Source organism: Triticum dicoccoides, unplaced genomic scaffold (genome assembly GCF_002162155.2).
Source record: "Triticum dicoccoides isolate Atlit2015 ecotype Zavitan unplaced genomic scaffold, WEW_v2.0 scaffold30917, whole genome shotgun sequence".
Taxonomy (NCBI): Eukaryota; Viridiplantae; Streptophyta; class Magnoliopsida; order Poales; family Poaceae; genus Triticum; species Triticum dicoccoides.
The window spans coordinates 13,519-40,312 of record NW_021262185.1 but is presented as its reverse complement, the minus strand read 5'-3'; the positions used below and the strand labels follow the sequence as shown (position 1 = coordinate 40,312).

The following is a 26,794-nucleotide window of genomic DNA, read 5'->3' as shown; positions in this document are numbered from 1 at the left end:
CGCCCTCGCACAATGCAAGATGCCGTGATTCCACTAAGGGACCCTTGAGGGCGGTCACCGAACCCGTACAAATGGCAACCCTTGGGGGCGGTCACCGAACCGTACACTTTGGCAACCCTTGGGGGCGGTCACCTGTACCCGTCAAATTGCTCGGAGCGATCTCCACAACCTAATTGGAGACCCCGACGCTTGCCCGGAGCTTTATACCACAATGATTGAGCTCCGAACACCACCAACCATCTAGGGCGCCCAAGCACACAAGAGGAACAAGCTCAAGGGTACCAAGCACCCAAGAGTAATAAGCTTCTCAACTTGTAACTTCCACGTATCACCGTGGAGAACTCAAACTGGTGCACCAAATGCAATGGCAAGGGCACACGGAGTGCCCAAGTCCTTCTCTCTCAAATCCCACCAAAGCAACTAATGCTAGGGAGGAAAATGAGAGGAAGAACAAGAAGGAGAACACCAAGAACTCCAAGATCTAGATCCAAGGGGTTCCCCTCACATAGAGGAGAAAGTGATTGGTGGGAATATGGGTCTAGATCTCCTCTCTCTTTTCCCCCAAAAACTAGCAAGAATCCATGGAGGGATTGAGAGATAGCAAGCTCGAAGAAGGTCAACAATGGGGGAAGAACACGAGCTCAAAGGATAAGGTTCATTGGGGAAGAAGACCCCCTTTTATATGTGGGGAATAATCCAACCATTGTGCTCACAGCCCGCATAGAGCGGTACTGCTGCTCGACCTCACGGTACTACCGCTAGAGGTAGCGGTACTACCTCAAAGGGTAGCGGTACTACTGCTTGCGAGCGGTACTAAAAAAATACATCCGTGACTACCACCGCTGGACTTGTGACGAGTTTTTGGTCCGGAGTGGTACTACTGTTGTAGTAGCCGCGGTAGTACCGCCTTGGAGCGGTAGTAAAAAATTACATCCGCTCCTGTCCGCGGTAGTACCATTGCAGCCTTTTCAGAACACCAAAACTACCACAACTTCTGCAAATGGACTCCGATTTCGATGAAACCAAGTTTGTTGGAAAGCTAGAGACAAGGGCTAAAACAATAATGATAGAAATAACAGTAAGAAGGAAATTATAAAAGGCCCAAGAGAAAATGGAGAGAACCCTTCCTCGAATAAGACTGGTAAAAACTACAACACTGAAAACGCAATAGAAGAGGCATATGAGATCCGTTTTCGAAGTACTAGAGCTTGTCACGGAGATAACCACAAGATCTAAAACCTCAAAAGACAAAACAAATAAGAATCAAGAAAGATGATGCAAGGATGCAATGGTTTGATCTCTCGACGAACGATACGATCAAGCTACTCACTTGAGAGCCCCCCTTGATAGTACGGCTATCGATCCTATAACCTGGTCTCCAAACTATCACCATGAGACCGGTAAAATATAAAACCTATCAAGGTCAAACCTTTGCCTTGCACAAAGTCCACTTGAGCTAGATGATGACGATCTTGACTCCCTCAAGTTGGACCACCTTTCTTGATTGTGTTCGCTCGATGAAGATTAGTTGATTACTCCCCCATACTCCACTATGGGCGAGCCACTCTTTGGCACATCTTCACAAGTCCATTGATACCATAATGGACGGCAAGCTACAAGCATGATTTCTTCGTGATGCTCCACTTGAACTTGCACAAACACAATCTTGATTTGATGTCATCCTCCATGGGTTGAGTGATATCTTCCTCTTGACGCAAGCCCATGAACACGTACATAACCCCACATAGAACTCTCACATAAACCATGGGTTAGTACACAAAGCACAATGGACAATGCTTACCATACCATGGGATCACTTGATCCCTCTCGGTACATCTTCTACGCTTTGTGAGTTGATCAACTTGTTTCACTCTTGACTTAGTCTTGATCAACCTTGAATATTTCCAACTCTCTTCATTTGGATGATGTCTTGAAGGTAAACATGAATGATCACACAATATTCTTCTTCAAGACATGCTTGCAATAAGCTCAACACTTACATAACCAATCTTTGGATAATTCCTTAATAGCACCTTGGTCGACTCATAAACTCCTTGAAACCAACAGATGGACTTCAAGAAGAGCCTATGGACAAATCCTTCAAATATAACTCAATGAAACCATTAGTCCATAGAGAGTGTCATCAATTACCAAAACCACACATGGGGGCACCGCGTGTCCTTTCAGTTGTGCATGAGGAAGCAGAAGGCAAATGCGAGTCGGTCATTTGACAGCTAGGGCAACTCATATTAGTTGGTAATTAGTTATCCATTTCTAAGCGGCAAAAATAAAGCAAACACATGACATAGGTTTGAGCTCAGCTTAGCTTATTTATGAAACACGACGTGGCGCACGAAGCGGGGTGAAGGAGGAGGAGCGTATGTGTACCACTCTTGTTTTCTCATGCTCCACTCTCGGGGGTGGGAGTAAACTTCCAACCATGTCATGAAATCATAGACATGCCTCTGAAACTCATCCTTGAATTATTGTTAATTGTATGGGCCTAAAACCAATCTAACATAATTCTCGGAGTTATAAGATAGAACAATTGTAATCTTCTCAATGACTTTGAGTTTGGTCTCAAATACCAGTATGTCATCAACATACAAGCAAACCATAACTCCTTCGTCCCACCATGCTGATAATGTAGACATTTGTATTAACAACAAAGTCAACAGATGTTATTGCTTTTTAAACTTCTCATGCCATTTCTTAGATGCTTGTTTCAAGCCATACAAAGATTTCAATAATTTCCATGTCTTTCCTTCCTAACCATCTACGACGAGTAAGTATCAAAGAAATTTGGCCTTCCTTCTGGGTATAACCTTTGGACACAAACCTGGCCTTGTACTCTTCAAGTGTAACAGCGGGCCTAAATTTCTTTATGAACACCCACATACATCCCAGGTTTGCAACTATAGGGACAATGAGAGGCAGCCAATGTTAGTAGCACCCAAAGCATGGCTAGTATGGCCACAACCCATAGTTGAGTAGGTATCGAAGAAGTCTTTACCTTCGTTTTCAGTATAGCGCTTGGCCACAAGTCTAGCCTTTTACTTTCAATTGTACTCATTCCTAAGCTTCTTTTGAACATCCACTTACATTCCACAAGTTTGCAATCATAGGGGCGTTCAGTTATCTCCCATGAGGCGTTAGCTAGAATCCATTTCGCTATGGACCGCTTCCTTCCAGCAATTAACATCTAGAGATGCTTAAGACTTTGAAATGGGATTGGGAGTGTCATCCACAAGGCACACAATGAAATCATCACCAAGGACCTTGCAATCCTTTTGCCTCTTGATCCTGGTAGGAGCTTCATTGAGGAGTCATGTATGTTAACAACTCTTTTTCTTCCAAAACAACTTGATCTTTAACAGAGGTTCGTTTATCCCTTATATAGGTAGATAGGTGTGAGTAGTTTTGTAATTATATTTGTTTCGGTTGTATAATACAATCAGGTGATCCCTCTATTACGAGGAATGTATCTCCCATAAATATCAAAACCCTAACTTAGTGCACATGTCATCATCCCCTCATGGAATAAGCTAATAATGCGGTACAAATGAAATTTACGTTGTTTTCTATGCATAGGAATGTGGCGGTGTGGTTGCTAGAGATCTCTACAAAGATGTCCCTGATGAGTTCCTTGGGCAATCGAGGAAGATAAACAGACAATCTGTCTAGGGGAAGGACACAGTTCGATGGTGGGTAGTTACATTAACCCTAAGAGCATAGCGCACAGTGGTTAAAGTGGAGCGGATGAAGCAGCTGTTGCATAAAACAAACGCATATGAAAAATGAGAATTAGATTATGATTTTTAAAGTAGCTAGCTACGACACTGTTGGATCATGAAATAATTAAGCTGGGTTTATATAAACTCCCCAAAAACTTTTGAGAAATATACAGTACTCCACGACCAAACTAGTGATTGCCAAGAATTTGTAATTTCAAACATCCACCAAAGGTAAAGTCTTATATGAATCTCCTTCCAGGATCACTTCCTGATTACGTCGAATGAATAAAACTGCAATGCTGCTTTACTTCCTACTACCTCCGTTTCTAAATATAAGTCGAATGAATCAAAACTGCAATGTTGCTTTACTTCCTACTACCTCCGTTTCTAAATATAAGGCATTTTGGCAGTTTAAATTCAACTTCAACTGACTGCTAAAACATAGAAACAGAGGGAATATTTGTGACAATTGGATTATGTTGGTATTTTGGGACTGCTTCACTCCACAACATCAGCAGTGAAAAATGCAATTGGATTATGAATTTCAAAGGAGCTACACTCTCGGATCATAAAATAAGCAGAGTGTACACAAAACTCCCCAAAACTTCACAGGCTCTTGTGGCCCATCCATCTAACCCCCTCTCCTAGCAAAAGCGGCAAAAGAATTGAGATCTCCATCTCAATCACCTATAACTTGTTGCTTGTTAGCCATCTTGTCCAAGATCTTGCGATCTTCTTCTCTTTTTTTTTCTCTAGGTATTTAAACTAAAACAAGAAAGATCTCCAAGGCTGGCGAAAAACAAAAAACATGTGAGCCTACTAGACAGACCAATTCAGTTCCAATTTACTCTACACTGTACACGAGCGACCGGCCATCATATGATACGAGGTGAGCTTCACCCGTTGAGCTTCGCCAGGAACTGGTTCATATCATACTCGTCCGCATACTGCGACTGGTCCCACAGCTCGTCCAGCCCACTCAGGATTGACTTGAGGCCCTTGCGACCCGGTTTCCCCTTGTTGCTCTCTTCTTCCGTGGCGCTCGAACTGCTTGGGAGAACCGACGCCTGCACATTGGACATAGGATTAGGAATGAGTTCATACCACAGGGAAACTAGTTTGTCCCAACTATCGTACCTTTCTGGAAGCAGGGGTCGAAGTGAACAAATCGAGTAGCTGGTCAGTGTTCATGGTCTTCAGGCTAGCGTTCTCAGAGTTTATGACCGCGTTGGCGACCGACACCTTGAACCGCTGGAGACTCATCACTTTCTCCTCCAGGGTGCCGCGCATGATGAGACGGTGCACATTCACAACTTTCCTTTGGCCCAGACGATGTGCTCTGTCCATCGCCTGTCACAGCAGAATTGCATTCATCAGAGGACAAAGTAATAATCTGAAGTCATTAATAGTCAGAAAAACTGCATATGGATTCTAATTAATGCAGGGGGAAATGCGTCATCTCTCTGTTCAGATGCAAAAGACGAACCTGGAGATCCTTCATTGGGTTCCAATCATGTTCCATGAAGACCAAAGTGTCAGCAGACGTCAAATTCAAGCCCAGACCACCAACTGCAACAAACAAGAATCATTTAAGCAAAGCCTTTCTAGCGTACCAAGAAGTAAAACCCCCACTTCACAAGGAATTCCTTGAACCTACCATGAGTCGTTAGTAGAAGCACATCGATGGTTGGGTCCGAATTGAACGTCTTGACAATTTCAAATCTCTTGTCTGTTTGAACAGAGCCATCAAGCCGCAAATACGTGACGCTGCAACATTATCAAAATCTCCCTAATCAGATGGCTTGCCTAGAAAGGCGATATGATGATATAATAATGCATATTAACTCTTGATGACTTTAAATGCTGCAGAAATATAAAATGGCAGCAAAATTACATTACAATAAAACTAACAGCCTAAATTAGTTTTTGGTCAATTTAATCAGTGGTATCCCAACTCAAATTTACACATTAGACAGTTCAGCAGCAGCAATTCTGAAATATTTAAGCACACAGGACTCCTTAAACAGTAAAACAGAAGGTGAGGCACATAATGGTACTACATACAGCAACGTTCTTCCAGATAATTTGCATCTGCTACTAATGTGAGAATATAGCACTAAATGGTATTTGTTGAATATAAAATAATGCATATCTAGATGCAACCAATATAGGTAGGAAAATGACATAAAACTCACCTTCTCATATGGGACTGAAACAGGTCCTTCTCAATAATGTCAAGGAAAGCCTACAGAAAAAGTTGAGGACAGAATAAGGATGAAATCAGAAGAGAGAAACAAGAGAGACATCACAGAGAAACAGACTCAATACCTTATGTTGAGCAAAAATCAAAACTCTGTGTTGCCCAACAGCCGCAGAAGCATCAGGACTAGATATTTCTGATCCTATACCACACTCTTGCAATATCTCTTGAAGAGCAACAAGCTTAGGAGAGTGGTGCAGCTCATGCAGTTCATCACCAGTTCCCATACCTATTTCCTTTAGATGCTCCACAATATAGTCAGGTGGGCTCTCCCCAATTACAAGTAAAGGATGGCTGCAGAGCTTCAACAGGTATTGTAGTGCCTACATTATCACAAAAGAATATCGATCCATTTAGAGGGTAGTACTAAAACAGGATACTACAGAATGAAGAAACAAGAAAGAGTTGGCAATCTGTAGCACCTGGAACACATGGCGAGTTGCCTTTGGTTGAGAGGTGGATGGCTCTGATTCATCTGCTTTTACTATAGTTGAAATCTCTTCTTTCACGTTGGAGCTGGAGAACTTGTCATAAAGTTTCAGCTGTAAGTGGCTGAGATTGCAATGTCTATCCTGGATAATCTTCTCTGGAAGATCCGATAAGACTTCATCCTTGGTTCTTCTGAGTAGAAATGGCATGACCTGGTATAGCAAGGTTAATTTATTCATCAATAAGGCAATAATAGAGTGTTATTTCTAAAATATAAGACACAAGATAAAAACCTGTTTGTGAAGTGCCTCCATTGCAAGAATGCCTGCTTCAGCATCCTTTGCTGAACATTTGGAATCTTTAGCTGCTATCAGTGGTTTCCCATATGTAGATTGGAACTGTGCAAAGCAATGTTTGGTCAGATTTCAGCATACCAAGATAGATGCCACGATGGAATATGTGCTTTTGACGAGAGTAGTATGGATTGCATCTTCAGGAAATAACTTCTTTTCAGCTGATTGAGGTCTAAATAAGTAAGGTGTGTCGACTTTCTTTGGTTTGTATGTATTCCACTTCGAGGTTTATCCTTCATAGACTAGTTGGAATAAATAATTTTATGATGCAGCCTAGCACATGCTCCCTCTGTATAAAGAAATATAAGAGTGATCTAAACGCTCTTATCTTTCTTTACAGAGGGAGTACTGAACATCATACGTAAGAAAGTGTAATGGCTCATAGTTTTAGTTGTTGTGGTGCCTGGACTCTAAAATAAAAATATACACACACCACGAAAGCCAGATGACCATTCTTCAACTAACAAGCAAATATTAATTAGGTCATTGTTGTTCAAATTCTAGTCTTAACTGATAATATTACACCTGTGACTCTGATGGAACACACCACCATAGTCACTTCTAGATGTGCTGGGCTAAATTCTAGTCATTGATAGTAACTCTGTTGTTGGGATGTAGGGAGAAGGAGGCTAGAGCAGACTAAAAGTTACTTTCAATCGGTTCCATAAGAAAGTACAGATTCATAGCACAACTTACCTGTTTTTCTGTTCCAAGAAACCCTGGCATAAGGAAGTCAAATAGCGACCACAATTCCAATACATTGTTCTGCGGTTCAAAAGGATGTGTCAACTTAAAGAAATAATGAAATCAATGGCAGCTAATTTACTATCCACAAAGGACACAGACATAAATGAATATGTGAACACAAATAGAGAGCAGCTTAAGGTATACCTGAATAGGAGTTCCACTCAAGATAAGACGGTGCTGTGCTTTCAACTGCTTCACAGCAGACGTTATTTTAGATCTTGAGTTCTTTATTATGTGCCCTTCATCCAGAACACAATAGTTCCAAATGACACTCTCGAGAAAATCGATATCCTTGCGTATAATATCATACGATGTTATGATGACATTGAATTTATCGAATTGAGCACGGAGCGTCATCCTGTCTTGTGATGAGCCAATGTACTGAAGAGGTTTCATGATAGAGCTGTCTATGTATTTCTCCACTTCGTATTCCCAGTGTGCTACTAATGTAGAAGGACAAATAATCAAAGATTTTGGATCTTTGTCATCATTCCGTGCACGGGACTCGGCAATATCACTTGCTACGATAGCAGATGCCTGGAGTGTCTTGCCAAGCCCCATGTCATCACATAAAATTCCATGTAACTTAAACCGTCTAAGGAATGCTAACCAGTTGATTCCTTCTTGCTGGTACCTGACAAACAAGATTTTATTTAAAAAAAAACATCAGAACAAACATAAACCTGCAGAGAGGCAATATACAGCAGAACATTTTTCAACATATGAAGTAAGCTAGACTCAACTTACATGACAATTTCATTTTTATGCATGCAAAATAAACAATTTCAATAAAGTAGAATGCCATCATGAAGCCAAATTCTGACTAAGGAACTTTAATGATAGTTACAGACCTGCGCAACTCAACACTAAGATGAATGTTGAGCTTGTGATCATCAATTTGGGAGTTGTCAAGGAGTTGTTCCAGAAACTGCGCATCTTCTGTGCTGCTATATAAGCGCTCACTTAGTCCACTTGGTAGGGGAACACCCTTCGCTAATGGCAGCAAAGGGACCAAAGCAGCGAAACTGTGAGTGACAGACTGCCTAACAGATCCATCAGGGTCGCTCATGCACCTCAGAAGAGGTACAACAAGGAAAGGAGCATAAGGAACCAACTCCACAGCCAAACCCTGGACAAGAAGGCTCAAAAGCATCCCAGCTCCTTGTCTTGCACACACAGAAGATGAATCCGACAACATTGGAATGGCATTTTCTATGACAACTACCATCACATTACCAGTCAGTGATTTCGCCATTGACGTGATACACCTGGCAGCAGCTAACCTAACAGCCACATGAGAATGACGCGCGCACCCAAGAATACAGGGAAGGAGCCTTAACAGCTGAGGCCTCAAGGGCTCAGGCAGGTGAGGTGTAATTGAACGAACAACCTGCAACAATCAGGCACACCATTAGAAGCATGGACATGTGACTGAAATGCAGTCAAATAAGTCTAGACTAAATGATTTGACATGACGATCTATGCCTATAGAATATAACTGTCACAGCCACCTAACACTGAATCCACATTAAGTCCGGATGGAACAAACCTGGATGTTATTTATGAGGGACTGTGGGTCCTTATCCTCACAAGACCTGCCTAGTTGTGTTATACTTGGATCATCTTTCTGAATGTCATCTTCGATCTTAATAGGTTCAAGAAACTCGGTAAGGCAATCCCACAACTTGGGGAGTTTTTCGAATAATGATGATCCAAATTTCTCACAGAGATGCTTTAAAGCCAACTCTGATCCACGACGACTTATATAACCTTCCGTTTTTGTTCTTTCTTCACCACCAGAATTCACATGACCCCTGGATTTGTGGTTGCTAAAACGCTTCCCGATTGACAACAAATTTTGGTCCTCGATAACCTGTATTGAATTGATAACTGCAGCTTGAGGTGTCTCACTGATATCAGTGCATGCTAAGGTGCAGAGGTTCTTTGTAAGCTTGTCGTTGGGGCCTGGCTTCCGACCAACACAACCAAAAATGAGCTCTGCAAGTGCATCTGCAGCTTTGTCTTGAAGTAGTTCCTCCTACATGACATGGAAACATCTAAATTCATATGCTAAATTGACAAAGTAGAATTGCTAAAGTAAGCACAAGTTTACATGTTTTACCTGTTCTCTTTTTATTGCAGCCATTAAAGGTAAAATGACTGGATTCAACTTGCTTGGTAACCCCGACATCCAGACGACAGCAGAAGCCACTAAAGAAGAGACAGTGACATGCAAATTGTTCTGCATAACAATATTAAATGAGTTAACTTATGTGAAGATGCAACCATGGACTGACCAAGAATAATGTAACACAGACCTTCGACATTTTAACACAAATATAAACAGACAATAACTGGAGAAGACACATACCTGAACACACTTCAAGTAGCCTGATGTGGACAACAGGCCTTGTTTAGCTGACTCTATGTTATTCAGGACAATTTTCTCACTGTCCGAAGGAAGATCAAACTCAGTGGGTAACGACAGCTTTGAAGCAAAATTAATAGCATCATCAACGCTCAGCATGTCAGCGTTAAAATTTAAGCTGCTGGCATAATCTTTGAAAACAGCACAAGACTCTACTGTGCGAAATAAATTAGTCGCTTCATTGCGCATCTTTGTGTATGTTCTTGCAAGTTCAGAATAGGGAAGCACAGAGCCTTTTGTTGGAAATGCCGGATCAGAGCAAGACAGCAAGTCCAAAAGATACTCTTTCACAGAGGAGAAGAAAGCTAGCAATGTGCCCACTGCAGCGAGATCTCTTCCTCTGAGATCTTTAAACCAAGAAACAATAACCATAGAAGCCACCTGGATCAAGAAAACAGATCAGTACAATGCAAATAGTTCTGGAGTGAAGATATTAACACACTAATATAATGCGGCCATTTCTAACCTGTCTCTGGACTCCTGAGAGAGACATGACATCATTAGCAAGTGGAGTAAGAACAACTTGCCACGAGCCAACTGGCAACTTCGAGGCGAAAAGCCCAAGGGCCATTGCTGTTAGCACTCGTGTATGGGTAACAGATTTGTCAGAATCGGCCCCCACGATTATCTTTGGAACATTTGAAGAAAGATCGAATTGCTTCTCGTGTGAAGTATTTTCTCCTGTAGAACCAAAAGATATCATTCTTGAACTTTCATGTTCTAGCTTTGCAGATCTTATCTTTGCAGCTCTTGAACGGCTTCCTCGGGGAAGGGCAACTGGCATAAACATTTTTGTAGAATCCAATGTTGAGCCATATGGAGTCGTAGCAAGTTGCACCCAATTACTAAAATATGATGTTGCAGCACACTCAAGGTCTTTCTCAGGGCACTGCAATAGCAAAGATGGTTTTGTTTGTTAATACCATCCTATGATAGACAAGATTACTAAAGTTTCTGGGTATTTACAAACGGTAATGCTAAAACTCTGACGCCAGATTTTTAAACATGGCAAATTGAACGTTTTTTATAGCAACTTCAGTTGGCACGAGGATGGCAATTTTAGTTTATGAGCATTGCAATTTCCTGGCAAGAAAACAAAACAAAGGCGGATTTGCCATGCTCGCCAACTAAACTTGTCATCCTCAGTAACACAAATTGCCATAAAAAGGTTCGATTTGCCATGGTCAAAGATCTGACGTCAGATTTGTAGTGAAGTCCTTTACAAAATGCCCAGAAGTCCAGAACATTAACCTGAAGTAGAAGTTTCCAAGCCCTTTCAGAAGATTGAAGAATCTCGTCATTCGACTCCAAAAGTATATTCTGGAAGGCAACCTGCAGTGAGTCACCTAATATGGATGTAGGCCAGAAATTAGATGAGGCATCTCCAGCTGAACTCCTGGTGTTGCAAACCTCAAGAAGCCTCTCCTACAAACAGTCAAAACTTCATAGTTAACTAGGAAAGCATAATGATACAAGTGGACTCACAAAATTCAGTATACATAATGGCAATGAAATTGCATTACTCCATACTTGAGGCTGAAAAAACAACAACTCAAAAGTAATATTTTACTAAAGAAAGTTGGCTAAAACATTAGCCCACTGGCTCAAAACTGATGCAAATGTAAGACATGGACTTGCACTAAAGGCAACAAAAATGCATTATTCAGTTCTTGCGACTGGCAAAAGTATCTCATGGCAGGTTGTTTCTTTAGTAAACAAAGCTGAGAAAGGGATTAGCCAGATGATTCAAAGCTGCTGAACTACATCAGCTGTAGAGACATGTGATTGAATGGTACTGACTGCTAATTTCTATAAATCAATTCCAAAACTCTGGTGATTTCTTTAGTAAACAAAGTTGCAAAAGTAGCCACATGACTCAGACTGCTGCACCACATGGTTGTAGAAATTTCTCACTGAACAATGACGGTTCTTTCTATAACTCAATGATACATCAGCACAATAAACCAAAGTGGATCCTAAATTCCAAGTAATTCTTACCAATGTTCGTATAGCAGAACGCCGGACTGATGTAATACTGTGTCTCATAAAAGGCCACAAACGGGGTGTCAGTGTGGCTAAAACATAAGGGTTCTCGCTGTATGCCAACTTGTCTTCTTGCTCAGCCATCTGAGTAGCTTTGTTTAGATCAAATTCTCTCTCGCTTAAGGCTGCCGTGCCAAGCATCTTTGGAACCATCTCTGGTTGCGAATATATCTCAGCTAACAAATTCATTACACTGAAATAGAAAAGAAATGTTAACAGTTTAGTTTCAGAAGATGAAAGAACAGCCGTAAATTGGTCAAATAATCTTTGGCTTATGCTCAACTTTACGCTAATGTATGTTTGCCACACGACACGAGATTGAGTGATACCTGCTTGTAGATGGGCTTAGGTCATCAAGGTCAAGCAATATATCCCATAACAACATCACAACTGAATTCAGCAATTGATCATTTAGTCTAACTAAAGAAGCAGCAGCCGGGATCAGGGCCTCTGCAGCTACAGCACGGACATCATCATCCGGATCTTCCAGACCAGCTTTACAAGCATGAAGGACATACTCAAACAGATCTTTAAGCATTTCCTGGTGAGGCAGAAAACGGTATTATCAATTTTGTATACAGATTGGGTATCAATTCATACATCAATATGGATGAACAAGCCATTAACAGTGCACACTGGAGCATCTAGATTGACATGAGTTGTACAAAGCCAGGTGTAGTCAATCACATAACAGCGCAATATGGAAATAAAATCTTATATAGGTGATCAATTGCTCGATTAGCAATCACCTTGCGAACCGCAACCAGGTATTTAATTCCAAGGAGGCTCCCATGACGAACTTCCCACTCTTGCCTGCGCTGAAAAAACAAATAAAAGAGATGACAGTGACGACCAAAGTGAATGTTTTGTTTTAGAAATGGATGATCATGAGACAGATAACTACAACACATACCTGCATTTGCAGTAAGATATTTAGTGTATGGCACACTAAAGAAGGATGCATGTACTTCAGAACAGCACCAAGAGCTTGAGCGCAAGTTTCACGGACAGGGGCAACCACTTGATCAGATACATAATCACCAAAGCTGCGAGCAGAAAAAGGTGTGCAAAAGTAAGGCTAATAACCAAGAAAAAGATATATAAGCATGCCCATCTTGAAATCTCGAAATGCATACCGGTCCAGTGAGAGTGCACAAAGGAAACGAATTGCACAATCTTGAAGAAACTCCCAATTCTTCATACACGAGTACTTGGCCAATTTCATCAGTTTCACATATTTTGAATTGTCAGGAGCATGTACAACAGAACTTGGATTTGATACCGAGTTGAGTGCACTGTTGAGTGATGTACATGATGTTTCCACTTTAGAGGGATCAGTTGAATTATCAAGCTGCAACTCTGGCTCGACCTTTACATGAGCAGAATTAGGTTCATCACTCGATACAGTGAGCACATTACTCAAACCTGCCTCGGCTTTGGAATCATCAGGATTGACCAGATCCTTATCCACGTCAATGTGCATAATCTCAGAAGGATTTGGTTTCTCCTCTTCCATATGTCTCTCCACAACTGGTTCAAGCATAATCTCAGAAGGATTTAGCTCTTCTTTCTTATGCCTCTTCAAAACCGGTTCAAGATGTTCCGCATCAATGTCTTCATTAAGATCAATACCATGAGGCTTTTTCAGGGTGTCAGAATCGGTTTTATCATCCAGATCAGCAAAAGGTGAGCTCAGATCAGGGAAATATACTCCAGCACAAGCACCTTGATGCGTCAAAATTTCCCTCAAAGCCATAATGGTGCCATGGCGAACTTCCCAAACTAAAAGGAAACAAAACTCAGTTAAAGGATACAAGCAACACAAAAAGAGACAAATGTTGGAGTTGGGACGTGCACTTACTAGGGTCAAACATGTCAAGAATAAGCTGATCAACAAACTGTTGAAAAGGCCATCTCCCACTGTCACTGTACTCCACATTGTCTTCATCTGCAACTGTGTCAGAAGCATCCTGAAATTAGGGAAATGAAATTATCAAATCATCATGGATTGAAGACAAAGCCATCCTCCTAGGAATGCTACTGCAGAAGTAACGTCTAATTGCCAGACAAAGCAACAGCAATAACGAACTAGCAAACATGCCCATGCATTAAGCACAAGAATACCAGGGCAAGTGAAGTGTATCAGCCACTTGCACCATGCCACATATTTAGGCATACTACAATCTATGGCAGCAATCGATATGAAACAAAATTTTACTGCTTTTATGCTTTGAAATATTGGAAAAATAAAAATACTAGCAGGCATAAATTTGCTGATGCTTTAGATTATTTCAAGAATGAGGTATCTTATATATAAATTAACCATCTCACGAAAGTAAATCAAATATATTTCCGAGCATGTGATTGATTGATCCTTACATTATATGTGCCAACTTGGTCAGAAGAAGCTCCATTGGACGATGCAGAATTTTTAAGCACAACCTCGTCATCCTCCGGTATAGACTTTGTATGATCCTTCGCATTGCTCTTTGCTTTCCGCTTCAGCATATTACGTTCCCTGGCACTTAGCCGCTTAGGTCGAAAAGTAGAATGTTTTGGATACCTAGGAACCATGGAGGCAACCAAGTGCTGAATATTCTGACCACTATTATACGAATAAAATCCATTGTTTTGGGCATTTGCACCCCAATAATTCTTTTGGGCAAGAAGATCCTCATCTTTGAAAACATCATTGAAATCCATAAACTGCTCGCACACATCGAGACCTGCACTAGAATAAGAAAGAAGTATGAAACCAATCCAAAATAGCACTGGAAATATGCGAAGTAGACATTACGGAAACAGCACACGAGATCCTATATGAGATCAGATAGCACTTTGCATCACATATATTAAGCAAAAGTGAACAAAGGAGCAACTAATGATTTAATACCTTTTGACACTAATAATATTTTAACCCCTGCTCGCAACCTCAGCAAATCCAATAGATGTAAGCAGCGCAATATAATTGGTCAGAAAATTAGCTACTTAGTATTTAGTGATCACCAATATACGAATTCAAACTGATCGGCAGAATCCTAATGTAGGGCACACAAGAAAATGCATTACAAAAATTGATATTACAATTAACTGAAAAAAGGCTAATTATCCATCTTTAAATCTATAATCTCACAACAATCTATATTTTGTGAACACCGACCAACAATAAGATGAAACATTAATTAAATCTTGGAAACAGATTGTGCTTTACCGTACATAGTAAGAAAAATAACATACCTAAACGCCGCCGAAGATTTTGCTTTTGGCGAGCTAAGCGGTCTGATGGATTCTTGCCATTATCGTTAGCAACATCGAATTCCTAGCAATCAAAACAGAGAGAACTCAAGTAGTCAGACCAAACTCTTCAGTTCATTGATGTGTTACGGAAGAAATCCAAAATATTTTAGTTGTGTTCATTCATCAAGTATTGAGGAGCAAGAATAATGGCACAAAAGATGAACCTGTCCACCCGATGACAACAAAGGAGACCCAAATTCCAGTACCCTGTTTATATCAAAGCTGCAACAAAAAGAACAGCATTATTAGTCTCTTCATTTTAAGAGATGGGATCAAGACAGAAAGAGGGAAGTAAACAAAACGTTGGGAAACCAAATCCATCAAACCTTCCAAAAGCAAGCTCAGATGTTGCAGTAGTATCAGGCTGTGGCAATGCTGACCCAACATCACCAGTTTCATCAGATAACCCAGAAGCCTGTTTTTCTGCTTCCGCAGCTGCAAACAAGTCTTTGACTGACGTGTGCTTGACATTCTCTGCTATGGAACCGATCGCCTGAGCTGCAGCAACCCTCGTGTCCCAATTCTTACTACGAAGGTACTGAGACACCTAAAATTGGCACATGAGAGCATAACGTTCAGCCACCATTACGTGCATAATGCATAGAGAATGAAAGCTGGCCGCTCTCCAGTAAACTATGCATAGCATATATGCTAGCATGTTGATATCACAACAGTATTGAGTCATAATTTAATCTGACTGAACATATGTGAGTACTTGGATTGCTCCATAAAAACACGAATCAACATTCAAACATGCATGCGTAGGTCAGGTCATATATATAGCCAACAGCTATGTTTTTAAGGCGGTAAAGCGTCATAAGGCGGAGGAGGGCCGCTCTGACGCCTAAGCGCCAAGGCGAGGCGGTAAGGCGAGGCAAGGCGACGCCTTAAACATTGCAGGAAAAGAGTCATCAATAGGTCTGCACATATTAATACTAGAAAAAGAGCAATGGCTGAGAGATGGGCCACTACTTATGCACCTCCCAGTGGCCCAAAAGCCCATCTAGTGGCCATATACACCCCCGTGACCTAATTCCACTATCTCTTTCCCTTCTTTCCCACCACAGCCGCCACGAAGCCATACCCTTCTGGTCCTCCCTCCCTCCTCTTCATGGCCCCACCCTTCTCCCTCACAGCAGCAAGCCCCAGGAGCCCCCAGTCCTCCCTCCTCTTCATGGTGCCGGGAGACAGCGGGGCCGTCATCTCCAAGCCCCAGGAGCAGCCAGAACTAGGGCAGCCACAGCCGTACACTTCATGTCTGTCTAAGGCGGGGTAGACGCCTTGCCATCCTGGGGCGCCTTGACGCTTAGGCGACGACTAGGCGACGCCTTAAAAACATAGGCCAACAGAACTGCTATTTGGACAGATCAAATTAGACACAACCGAAGATGTAACATATAACAGAGGAAACAATGTAGGATGAATTCATGTGGTATCAAAGAAGAACAAGAATGAAGTGATGCAGCTACAAAACCATGCATTCCTTCATACATCATGGCTTGAACAGCGCAGCATAGAGCATACTAGGCGAACAGTTGAAGGGTTCCTTCCAGGTTTGCAAATCTCACAACATTAAAGCCTGCGGCATCGTGCACGTACCTTTTTCAACAGAGCATTTAGCTCCTGGGGATGTGTCCTTGCGATTTCTCCGATCTGGCGCGCGGCCGCGAACCTTGTCGCTTGTGTCGAACCGGCTAAGTCAGGTTAAAGGAAACTTTGTAGAAGAGATGATGGTGGTGATGAGGCAGTGAACATCACATAACAGTACATTATTATATATATATAGGTTGGTAAACACTATGGTTATTTATTAGAAAGCGTGGCTGACTTGAAACTCCATTCCAACTGAGCTAGGTGAGGTTGAAGGAAACTTTGCAGAACAGATGACGGTGATGATGAGGCACTGAACATCACATCACATCATATTACCTTACTAGGTGGCTAAACTAAGCAGTAGGGTTATTACCAAGCATGGCAAACTTGACAGTCCATTCCAACTGGTGCTTGTTTTTGCTTTGTCCAGAGAGTGAATGGGCACAAACAAACAAACAAACAAACAAACAATCAAAATAGAAGTGAATGCAAGTGCAAGTGCCTTGTTGGAATGAAACAATAATATTACTGTATAGGAAGGAAGCAAGGGAAGGATACTGTCGAGCAATGTGAGGAGGCGGTGAAGGCGGGAGGAGCTCTGCGCGGCCATGGGTGGCACTCATCCGAGGTCCCACTCCACTTCCACTCGGCGGCGGGCGGCGCTTCACTCGGAATCAATTGCTCCGCCGCATACCTGCTCAGCAAACAACAACAAAGGGACGGGTGAGGCCGAGCGCAGGAAACGGACATGCGCGCGCGGGACGAGGACAAATCGGGCGCGGCTGACGGTTTCAAATTGGATTCGAAATCCGCGGAGGCGGGGCTGGAGGCGCTGCGGGACACGCAGGGCCTGGGAGCGGTTGCGCGCGAGGCGGATTGGCGGCGCCGGCGGTTTATGGCCGCGGCGGAGGGAGGGAGCCCGTGCGAACGCGCGCGGGGGGATCCAGTCTTATCCGTACGTGGGGGAGAGGGCGCGCGGCAAAATAGAAGAAACAAATCGATAGCGAGGGAGGGAGAGGGGTAGGGGGGAGGGCGGGAGGCGTAGTACCTGGGACGGAGTAAGGTCGCCGGCGAGGGGGGCGGTGGAGCGCGGCGGCGACGGGGGGAGGGAGAAGGGGATCGCGGGAGGAGGAGAGGAGAGGAGGAGCCCCCGCCGGGGAGGGAGGGGGGGCGGTGTGGGGTCGGGGTGGCGAGCCCAATCCTCCGTTCCACACGCGCGCGCCCGGGCTCGGTCGCTACTCGCTTCCCGGTCGAGTCTAACCTGCTCGAGAGGGCTGGCTACCGGGTCGGGGTTGGGAAGGGCGTTATTTTATAGGCGAGCTGCTTCTTCCCTCCCTTGGCGGTCGCCTCGACTTGGGCCCCTCTTTCTCTCCCCTTCCCCCCGCGGCCCTCTTCTCTTCTCTACATGGGCTTTCTTCTTTTCTTTTCTTCTTTATTGATTACTAGGAAAAGAAAAGGGCCGAGAAAAAAACAGTCATGATCTCCAACGGCCATGACCACATTATCTGCACCGCCGAGATACGCCATCTATCACTCTCAACTTTGTGAAATCATGAATATTTCTTGAAACCCGTGCACATATTTGAAACCATCAACATTTTCAAATCCGCGAAAACTTTTTCCAAATTTTCAAACCTTTTCGAAAATCAACAACATGTTTGAATTCATCAACATATGGATTTTCTCAAGCATCGGTCGTTGGTTCGGTTTTATTTGCTAAAACTTCCGGAAAATGTTTAACCCATTTTTTTTCTTCTAATTGTTAAACTGTTTAAATGTTCCTTATTGCCTTTTATTCACTAGTTATTTCTGAAAGGAGCATTATTTCCGTCAACATCAAATGGCCCAAAAAAAGTATAATATAGAAACCTTTTATATTTGAAAAATTAATCCAGTTGTTCATCTACTTAGATTATTTGTCTAGAACGGAAAAAAAGCCCATTGCCGCACGCTACTTCAATCCGCACACCAATCAGCTCGCCCTCAAATTTACTGTCCATCTTTTCTCGTTAAAACAAAAGACAACCTACATGCATGCTCGGGCTCTTTGACGGCCGCCTCTGCCTGCCTATCTTGTTCACAAACTATCTCAAAATCATTTAACAACTCAAAAAAAAATTTTGTTCACAAGGTTCGATCAGTCTGTGCGGTACTGTTGTTAACATGGCTATTTCAGATTCTACCATGGAAGCTTTTTTTGCTTTCACAATTTTCATTACATTAAATTAGTTATTACTATGATTGTGATTATCTATGTGGGCTCTATGTGGGTGCCAGATATGTTTTTCTTTTTACCTCTATATATAGGTCTCAGGATACTTCGCGCATCGGGGCCTTGCAAAATTCAACAAATCCAAACCCTAGGACGAGCCCACCGACCAGGCCTTCGAATGCCGGTTTTCCTTTCATTCATCCTTCCACAAATTTTGGAGACAAAATGCTGTTGCACACTAGCCACCACTGCTGTGATCACAAGGTGATCTACACATCGCATGACCGACCTCGTTAAAGGTAAAAACATCAACACCAGCAAGGACCTGATGCAATTGCGTCAAGAATCAATCTCCATGCGGATATAGGAAGGAAACAACGGAGTACTTACCAGGCCATGATCCACAATGCCATTCCTGGTGAGCTTTTAAACATCGAAAAAAGTTGCCACAGCAACAAGGCAGGCGGTCTAAACCGGAGTATAACCGACGCGTTACAACTTATCCAAGATTGCGACATACAATGTATCGCAACGATCAAATGATAAGAGGTCTAATGAATGCAGAGATTACAAAATCTCCTTGGCATGACTCAGCAGATCCCCTGCCATGAATGGATCTTCTTCTTCTTCTTCAGGCTGCATCATACCAACAGCCAGGAACACATATAAATTGTACTCCCAACTAGCTAAATTACTACAGAGTACAGATGCTCTCTTCAGCGGCAGCTAAGAATTTGCCCTGTTGTCCATAAAAAAAACGGCATGCTAATTAATGGCACTTTGCTGGATTGATGATGTTCTCTTGTTGCCCGGCGAGGCTAGGACCCGATGCCCGCCACTCCCTTGGCTTGAGCCGCCGCTTGCTGTGCTGCAGCTGCTGCGGCGGCCGCAGCCGCTGCTGCTGGAGACTGGGGCGAGGCTGGGGCAGCGGGTGTTTGCTGCGGAACCTCAGCGGCCTGGGGCTGCTGGGTGTCACCGCTGCTGTTCACCTGCGACAGAAGGTTCTTGATCTGGGCGCCGGTGAGGGTCTCGCGCTCGATGAGGGCGTTGGCGAGCACGTGCAGCTCCTTGTTGTGGGTCGTGAGGATCGTCTTGGCGTTGTTGTAGGCCGTCTCCAGCAGCTCCTTCACCTCCTGCTCCACCAGGCCCCGCGTCTGCGTGCTCATGGTCTTGCCGTCGTCGTCGTAGTTGTAGGCCACGAGGCCCACGCGCTTGCTCATGCCGTACTTGGTCACCATGGCCTTGGCCAGCCGGGTCGCCTGGCTGAGGTCGGACGACGCGCCGGACGTCACCTCGCTCTCCCCGAATATAAGCTCCTCGGCCACCCGCCCTCCCATGCAGACGTCCAGCCTTGCCAGCATCTGCTTCCTAGATACGCTGGTCTGGTCCTTCTCTGGCAGCTGCGTGACCATGCCCAAAGACATTCCCCTCGGAACAATGGTGGCCTTGTGGACAGGGTGGGCACCGGCCGTGTGTATCGCGACCAGCGCATGCCCTCCCTCATGGTATGCAGTCATCTTCCTGCTTTCGTCGGATATCACTGCTGATTTGCGCTCGCTGCCCATCATGATCCTGTCCTTGGCAAACTCGAGGTCGGTCATTGAAACGGATTTCGCTCCATCCATGGCAGCCTTGAGAGCAGCCACGTTCACCAGGTTTGCAAGGTCTGCACCTGAGAATCCAGGTGTTCCCCTGGCAATGGTCATCAGATCCACATCGTCCGCTTTTAACACCTGCAGTTCAGTTCAGGGAGAAAAGGTGGAGTCAGCTGCCTTAAATTATGTGGAGAAAACCAATCAAGCATTACAAGAGAAATGCATGGGATAATGAAGGATTCTTTACCTTTGACATATGAGTCTCCAGGATCTGACGTCGGCCCTCAACATCTGGGTTAGGAACCACGATATGACGATCAAACCGCCCAGGCCTAACAAGGGCTTTATCCAGTGACTGGGGGAAGTTTGTTGCTGCAATTACAATTATCCCATCATTCTGCTTAAAGCCATCCAGCTCAACAAGCAACTGGTTCAAGGTCATCTTCATATACTGTTGATCTTTTGGGTTTCTGCTCCCACCGATGGCATCAATTTCATCAATGAAAATTATACAAGGAGATCTCTTCTTTGCTGCACTGAAGAGATCCCTCACTCTTCTCGCCCCGACACCCACAAACATCTCCTCAAACTCACTGCCACTGCAGGAGAAGAAAGGAACTCCAGCTTCCCCAGCGATGGCCCTTGCCAACATGGTTTTCCCTGTCCCAGGTGGGCCGACAAGCAAAACACCTTTTGGAAGCTTGCCACCAAGGCGTGTGAAACGCTGCAAAGCATGAAAGGTGCTGGATGAATATTTATAAAAGAACAAGGGAACATCACATGAAACACTCTACGCATCTTTAAGCAAAACTTGGTTTAACAGCTCAGCCCTACGGAAGCCGTATAGAAGGCACAATGTCATGACAATAGCAATAGTATATTTCATTTTATGTACTATAAGACTTAAAATGCTACTGCTACAAAGTAAAGGGGTGCGCAAACACTTCAAAAGAAAGGCAGGAGAGCCTTGGAAGTAGCTTTTATCATTTATCGAGTTTCTCTACAAGACCAGGATGAAAATATTAGATAGGAAATGCAGTTCTTCTGCGGGCTAAAAATCACAACAAATAGAGGGAAAAGGAGGCATGACATGATTAAGTATCAATTTATCATGTAGCAGACCAATTGATTTGGTATTAACTAAACTGTGTCTGTCTGTAAATTTCAGTACAGCACAGCATTTTAATTGTTTATGATAGCAGCCTCGCCGGGGTAGATATATCTGTTTATAAGTTTCATTACCCGGCTGTTAATATCTTCGTAATTCACTGGTGGATGGAACCAGGAGAGTGATGAAACTTCACCTTGGGATCTCGTAGGTAGTGAACTATTTCCTCAAGTTCAGCTTTAGCCTCATCAACCCCCTTGACATCACTGAATTTTGTGCTCGAATCCAAGCTTGGCTGAACCTCTTCATGCAACCCAAGGCCTGCATATATAATTTGAAGTCAATAGAGATTACTGCCGACACTGAATAAGGATCATGATATAGCCATCCTACATCAGAATGACAAACCTTTACTAATTCCTCTATCTTCAATCAGAGCCCCGATGCCAGAGATTACTAGGAAAGTGAGTGCAATGCTCCGGAAGGTACGCCAAAGCTGCTCCTTGAATTGGCCTGTCTCTGATGCAACCATGTGAATCGGTGCACCAGCAGTACCAAGAGCCCCATCTTTTGTTGTACGACCAACACTTTGAAATGCTGGGATGCCACTAAGCCCTTCTTCCTCCCTTGCTGAATTAACAATTCCTGCGTGTTTAGATCATGTTGAATGTCAATATCAAAATATGAGAGCATAAACGGCATGTGTATATCATAAAAGAAACCCACTAGCTAAAGATGTGTCCTAAAAAGACAGTATTATGTTCAGTGCGTTGGATGAAGGACGCACTTGAACAGACAGCAGGTTTGTGTCTTGCACAAATCTATCAATTGAGGCGAGGCAGTAAAGACCACTACCTCTTTGCAATGTCTTAAGCAGCGGGCTTTCATCCAGCCTGTCAAGGGCAACAAGAGCCTTCACATACTGAGAGAGAGCCGAAGAGTTGTTATGTAAGGAAGGCTGGCTCTCGAAGATCTGCACGACCCTTTCTGGGTTACTTCTGTAGATCTCTTTGAGAAGGGAGGCTTCACTTGGCGTGTCAAAGTCTCGTAGCCTGCGCGCGAAGCTACCGACGTAGCTTGATCGGTACCTCTCTTGCAGCGTCTTAAGAACTCCCCCTGCATTAATTAGAACACCCAACATCAGTTTGCAAACAGTAGGATTTCTTTCATGAGCAACAATTGAAGCATGAGACCTGGAATACAGTAAGATAAAGCTTTTTACACAAAGGGAAACACTCAAACAGACTCTTTTTGCCACACCGGTATGTCCTTCGAAGAGAGAGAGGGAGGGAGGCCATACCGGTGCCATTTGCAGGTGTCCTGAAAGCACTTGTACTCACTAGCTCATTGTAGACCACACTCGACGACCGCCTTCCAGCCTGCGACACAAACAGAAGTTCAAACATATGGCAATCAACGTTTGAGTTGAGCTGAGCTATGTCAATAGCGACAGGCATAAAGAAAGATCTGAAATGACTTAACTAAAATATATATTAAAAAATCAAGATATTACACAAGGTTATTCACATATCAGGTGACTCATGGAAGCTCAAGTGGAGATTGAAACATACCAAGCTCTATTGCATGACAAAAAGCAGCATGAGTCCAAATTGTTGAACTATAGAGCGCTGTGTGCCCCTGTGCCTAGTCAAAGCACACAGCGCCCACGATCACCCACGTACATGAGTAGTGGTGTAGTGGTGCAGTTAGCTACAGTAGTGGTGCTCGTCACCTGAGTTTTCTCCTGTACTTATACGGCCTAGACAGATCAATGCAAAGTGTGTTGTGTCTCATCTTCCTTCATGGTATCAGATGTCGCACGGTTCTAACCCCTTTGCGCCTGGTTCCTCCGCTTCCGCTCCCATGGACACGAACTCCTCTTCCTCCTCTGATGGCTCGCCCGCTGCATCACCCGGCCACGCTGCGGCCGCCGCCGCCGGCGGCGGCGCCCTCCGCGCTGTGCCAGCGCCCGCTGTCTCGACTGCTGCCGGCCCCAGTGTTGTGCTTGCGGCGGCCTCCTTCCCTGCCTCCATCCTGCAGACGGTTGACATTCGTCAGCACGTTCTGGTCACTCTCGACCTGGCGGCCGGCAACTACGCTCAGTGGCGGCGCTTCTTCGACGCTGTCATTGGCATGTTCGGCCTCCGCAGCCACCTGGACGCCGACTTCGCCGCTCCTCTCGACAACCCCGACTGAGTCATGGTCGACCACTGCGTGGTGCATTGGTTGTATACCACGATTTCGCCGGAGCTGCTCGAGATCGTCATGCAGCCTGAGGACACCGCCGCCACCGTCTGGGCCGCCATCCAGGGCATCTTCCACGACAACCAGCTCTCCCGTGCCGTCTACATCGACGCGGAGTACCACGCCTGCGTCCAGGGCGATCTGACCGTCCTGGAGTACTGCACCCGCCTGAAGCGGCGATCTGACCGTCCTGGAGTACTGCACCCGCCTGAAGCGGTTCGCTGACCAACTCCGCGATCTGGGTCAGCCCGTCTCGGAGCCACAGCAGGTCTTCAACCTCCTTCGCGGGCTCGGCCGTCAGTTTCATGGCGCGATCCCGCACATCACGTCACAGGTGCCTCTGCCGAGCTTTCTGCAGGCTCGCTCGTTCCTCATGCTGGAGGAGTTTCGCGCTGAGCAGGCCGTGCGCCAACAGTCGGCTCACGCTCTCCTCGCCGGCCGCGCTGGTGGCTCTGTGCCGCCGTCTCCTGGCGCTTCCAGCTCCGGTACCGCTCCAGGCACCAGCCCCGCCGGTGGTCGCGGGCGTGGGAACGGGGCCAGCAACTCGTCCTCCGCGGCTCCTTCTGCGCCCCGCAACCCAGCGTACCCGGTGCCTGCTCCCGGCGCGAACTCCTGGACTGGCCTTGTCCAGGCATGGCCGGTCCCTTGGCGCGCGCCCGGCGCGGGCGTGCTCGGCCCGCGCCCCGGCGTTCCGCATCAGCAGGCCATGATGGCCGCGCCCATGGCTCCTCCACCGCCCGGCTACACCTACGGCTACGCCCCCGGCCTCAATCCCGGCGGATACGGACCCGCCCCCAGTGGCTACGCCCCCGGCTTCACCCCCGGCGCGTCGACATCCACCACGCCCTGGGACATGGGCACTCTTCAGAGTGCACTGCAGCACTCCGCCCAGTCGCCGCCGTCCGCCGGGAGCTCGTCGGACTGGGTCCTCAACACTGGAGCCTCCGCGCACATGACCTCCAACGCTGGTAACTTGCACTCTGTCCGCCCAGTTTCCACCTCTGCTCGTATCTTCGTCGGCAACGGTGATCATCTCCCGATCACCGGTGTTGGTGAGGGTGCACTCATCGCTACCAATTCCTCTCTGCAACTTCGCAATGTTCTCCTCTCTCCCTCTCTTATTCGCAATCTTTTATCTGTTCGTCAGTTAACTCGTGAGAACCCTGTTTCAGTAGAATTTGACAGTTTTGGTTTCTCTGTCAAGGACATCCGCACTCGGGCAGTGATTCTGTGATGTGATTCCGACGGCGATCTTTATCATGTGGCGTCCAGTTCCTCGGCTCCATCCGCTCGACACTTCGCCGGCGTCGTCACCGTGGACCTGTGGCACCAACGGCTTGGTCACTCCGGCCAGTTATCTACCAGTAGTTCGTCTGCTTTGTTTCCTTTTACATGTAGCAAGTTAGCACCGCACACATGCCATGCCTGCCGCATTGGCAAACATGTACGCTTGCCATTTGCTCCATCACAGTCCTGTACTTATTTTCCCTTTCAACTGTTGCATTTGGATGTATGGACATCTCCAGTCGTGAGTATCTCTGGTTTTCAGTATTACTTAGTCATCATCGATGATTTCACCCACTATGTCTGGACGTTCCCATTGCGCAACAAGTCTGACGTATATTCTGTTCTTCTCTCTTTTCATGCCTACGTTCAGACGCTTGGTTGCAGTTGCACTCGCGAGATTCGACAGGCACCGGCTAGGCCAGGCACTGGACGGCGGAGGAGAGGTACACCGGCGCGGTAGATCTACTCCGTGGTCTATCTATTGCGGGGGGTTGAATAATATTCCAGAGTCAGACTGGCGGCGCCCTAATAAACCCTAGCTAGCCCCGCGAACGACGGCGCGGCGGGCGCCCTGACCTCGCGCCACGCGCGGCCGATCGAAGCTCCCGAGACCGGGGGGATCGCCTACGGCGGCGGACGGAAGAGGAATCTTGCTCGCGGCGGGAGGGAGGGAGGGAGGGAGTACCTTGGAGAGGGCGAGCCGCCAGGCCATGGGGGGTGGGGGATGGGGTGCGCCCCGCCGCGCCGCCTGCCGGGTGATCGGAGCCGGTGAGGGTGGGGGTGGAGACTGGAGAGAGAGATTGGAGAAGAAGAAAGAGTGGATTTTTTTCCCCTTGTGTTTTTTCAGGCTGTGGTTAATTTCGTGGGGAGTTTCGCGTCGCGTCGTTCTTTCCTGGGCCGGGCCGGGTCAGGCTGGCGGTTGGGCGAGGGCCAGACCATTGAACGAAGATCATTTAAAAAAAATAAAGTGATAAGTGGATGATAAAAAAATGTTCTACTCCGATTTGTCAAAAAAATTATACAGTATTGTCTAAAATAATTAAAAAAAAAGTAGATGATAAAAAAGGTGCCAAGTTTGTTCTTCAAAAAAAAATGCCAGGTTGATGGTGTAGCAAAGTTAATTTGGTCTCAAGATTTTCAACAAAGTTGAAAATTTGGTTTGGGAAACTACATTGGAGTATTTTGTTTTTTGACAAACGCATTACAATAATCCACGAAACGGGTCAGAATCGGTCAAAACTGTGAGTGTTGAGGACCGAAACATAAACGCATCCCAGAGTTCGTTAATCGTGGAAATCACTCCGGGCCCCCAAAACAGTGAGTAATAGTCCATGAAACGGACCATAATCAGCCAAAACTGTGATTTTTGATAACCGACACGTAAGCGCACCTTGGGTTTCAACAACTATGAAAATCGCTTTTGGGCCCCAAAACGGTGAGTAATAATCCACGAAACGGGTCAGA

The 26,794-nt window shown here is 45.2% G+C and overlaps 2 protein-coding genes across 3 annotated transcripts; both read right to left on the bottom strand.

The window, feature by feature from the left end:
* Nucleotides 1-4,245: 4,245 nt before the first annotated feature.
* Nucleotides 4,246-18,063, bottom strand: LOC119345826 (TATA-binding protein-associated factor BTAF1-like). The gene is made up of 29 exons (XM_037615694.1): nt 17,933-18,063; nt 17,443-17,578; nt 16,891-16,985; nt 15,618-15,838; nt 15,456-15,513; nt 15,232-15,313; nt 14,374-14,720; nt 13,856-13,964; nt 13,131-13,776; nt 12,908-13,040; nt 12,744-12,812; nt 12,324-12,535; nt 11,950-12,187; nt 11,203-11,376; nt 10,418-10,840; nt 9,895-10,332; nt 9,646-9,765; nt 9,073-9,561; nt 8,375-8,913; nt 7,668-8,157; nt 7,473-7,541; nt 6,717-6,821; nt 6,417-6,635; nt 6,063-6,317; nt 5,930-5,979; nt 5,392-5,501; nt 5,221-5,303; nt 4,872-5,084; nt 4,246-4,801 (listed from the first exon to the last, which is right to left on the bottom strand). The coding sequence occupies exons 2-29, from the start codon at nt 17,492-17,494 to the stop codon at nt 4,631-4,633; spliced, it is 6,210 nt and encodes a 2,069-aa protein (XP_037471591.1). The 5' UTR covers nt 17,495-17,578; nt 17,933-18,063; the 3' UTR covers nt 4,246-4,630.
* A 1,419-nt stretch (nt 18,064-19,482) lies between these two features.
* On the bottom strand, nt 19,483-26,166 carry LOC119345827 (ATP-dependent zinc metalloprotease FTSH 5, mitochondrial-like). 2 transcript variants are annotated; one of them, XM_037615696.1, is made up of 7 exons: nt 26,016-26,166; nt 23,100-23,178; nt 22,655-22,915; nt 22,208-22,444; nt 21,996-22,120; nt 20,939-21,415; nt 19,483-20,829 (listed from the first exon to the last, which is right to left on the bottom strand). In XM_037615696.1, the coding sequence occupies exons 1-7, from the start codon at nt 26,040-26,042 to the stop codon at nt 19,915-19,917; spliced, it is 2,121 nt and encodes a 706-aa protein (XP_037471593.1). In that variant the 5' UTR covers nt 26,043-26,166; the 3' UTR covers nt 19,483-19,914. The 2 variants fall into 2 exon arrangements, with proteins under 2 accessions (XP_037471593.1, XP_037471592.1); XM_037615695.1 differs by lacking the exon at nt 26,016-26,166 and having other exon boundaries at nt 23,100-23,271.
* Nucleotides 26,167-26,794: the final 628 nt, after the last annotated feature.

Excerpts from the sequence above, each read along its gene's own strand:
- LOC119345826 (XM_037615694.1), bottom strand. The coding sequence starts at position 17,494 with ATGGCCGCGCAGAGCTCCTCCCGCCTTCACCGCCTCCTCACATTGCTC. Across the intron at positions 15,839-16,890 it reads TAAATGCTCTGTTGAAAAAG|GTGTCTCAGTACCTTCGTAG; the intron begins GTACGTGCACGA and ends TGCCAATTTTAG. Across the intron at positions 6,636-6,716 it reads TGGAGGCACTTCACAAACAG|GTCATGCCATTTCTACTCAG; the intron begins GTTTTTATCTTG and ends TTGCTATACCAG.
- LOC119345827 (XM_037615695.1), bottom strand. The coding sequence starts at position 23,256 with ATGCCTGTCGCTATTGACATAGCTCAGCTCAACTCAAACGTTGATTGC. Across the intron at positions 21,416-21,995 it reads ACTACCTACGAGATCCCAAG|CGTTTCACACGCCTTGGTGG; the intron begins GTGAAGTTTCAT and ends CATGCTTTGCAG. Across the intron at positions 20,830-20,938 it reads TGGAGACTCATATGTCAAAG|GTGTTAAAAGCGGACGATGT; the intron begins GTAAAGAATCCT and ends ACTGAACTGCAG.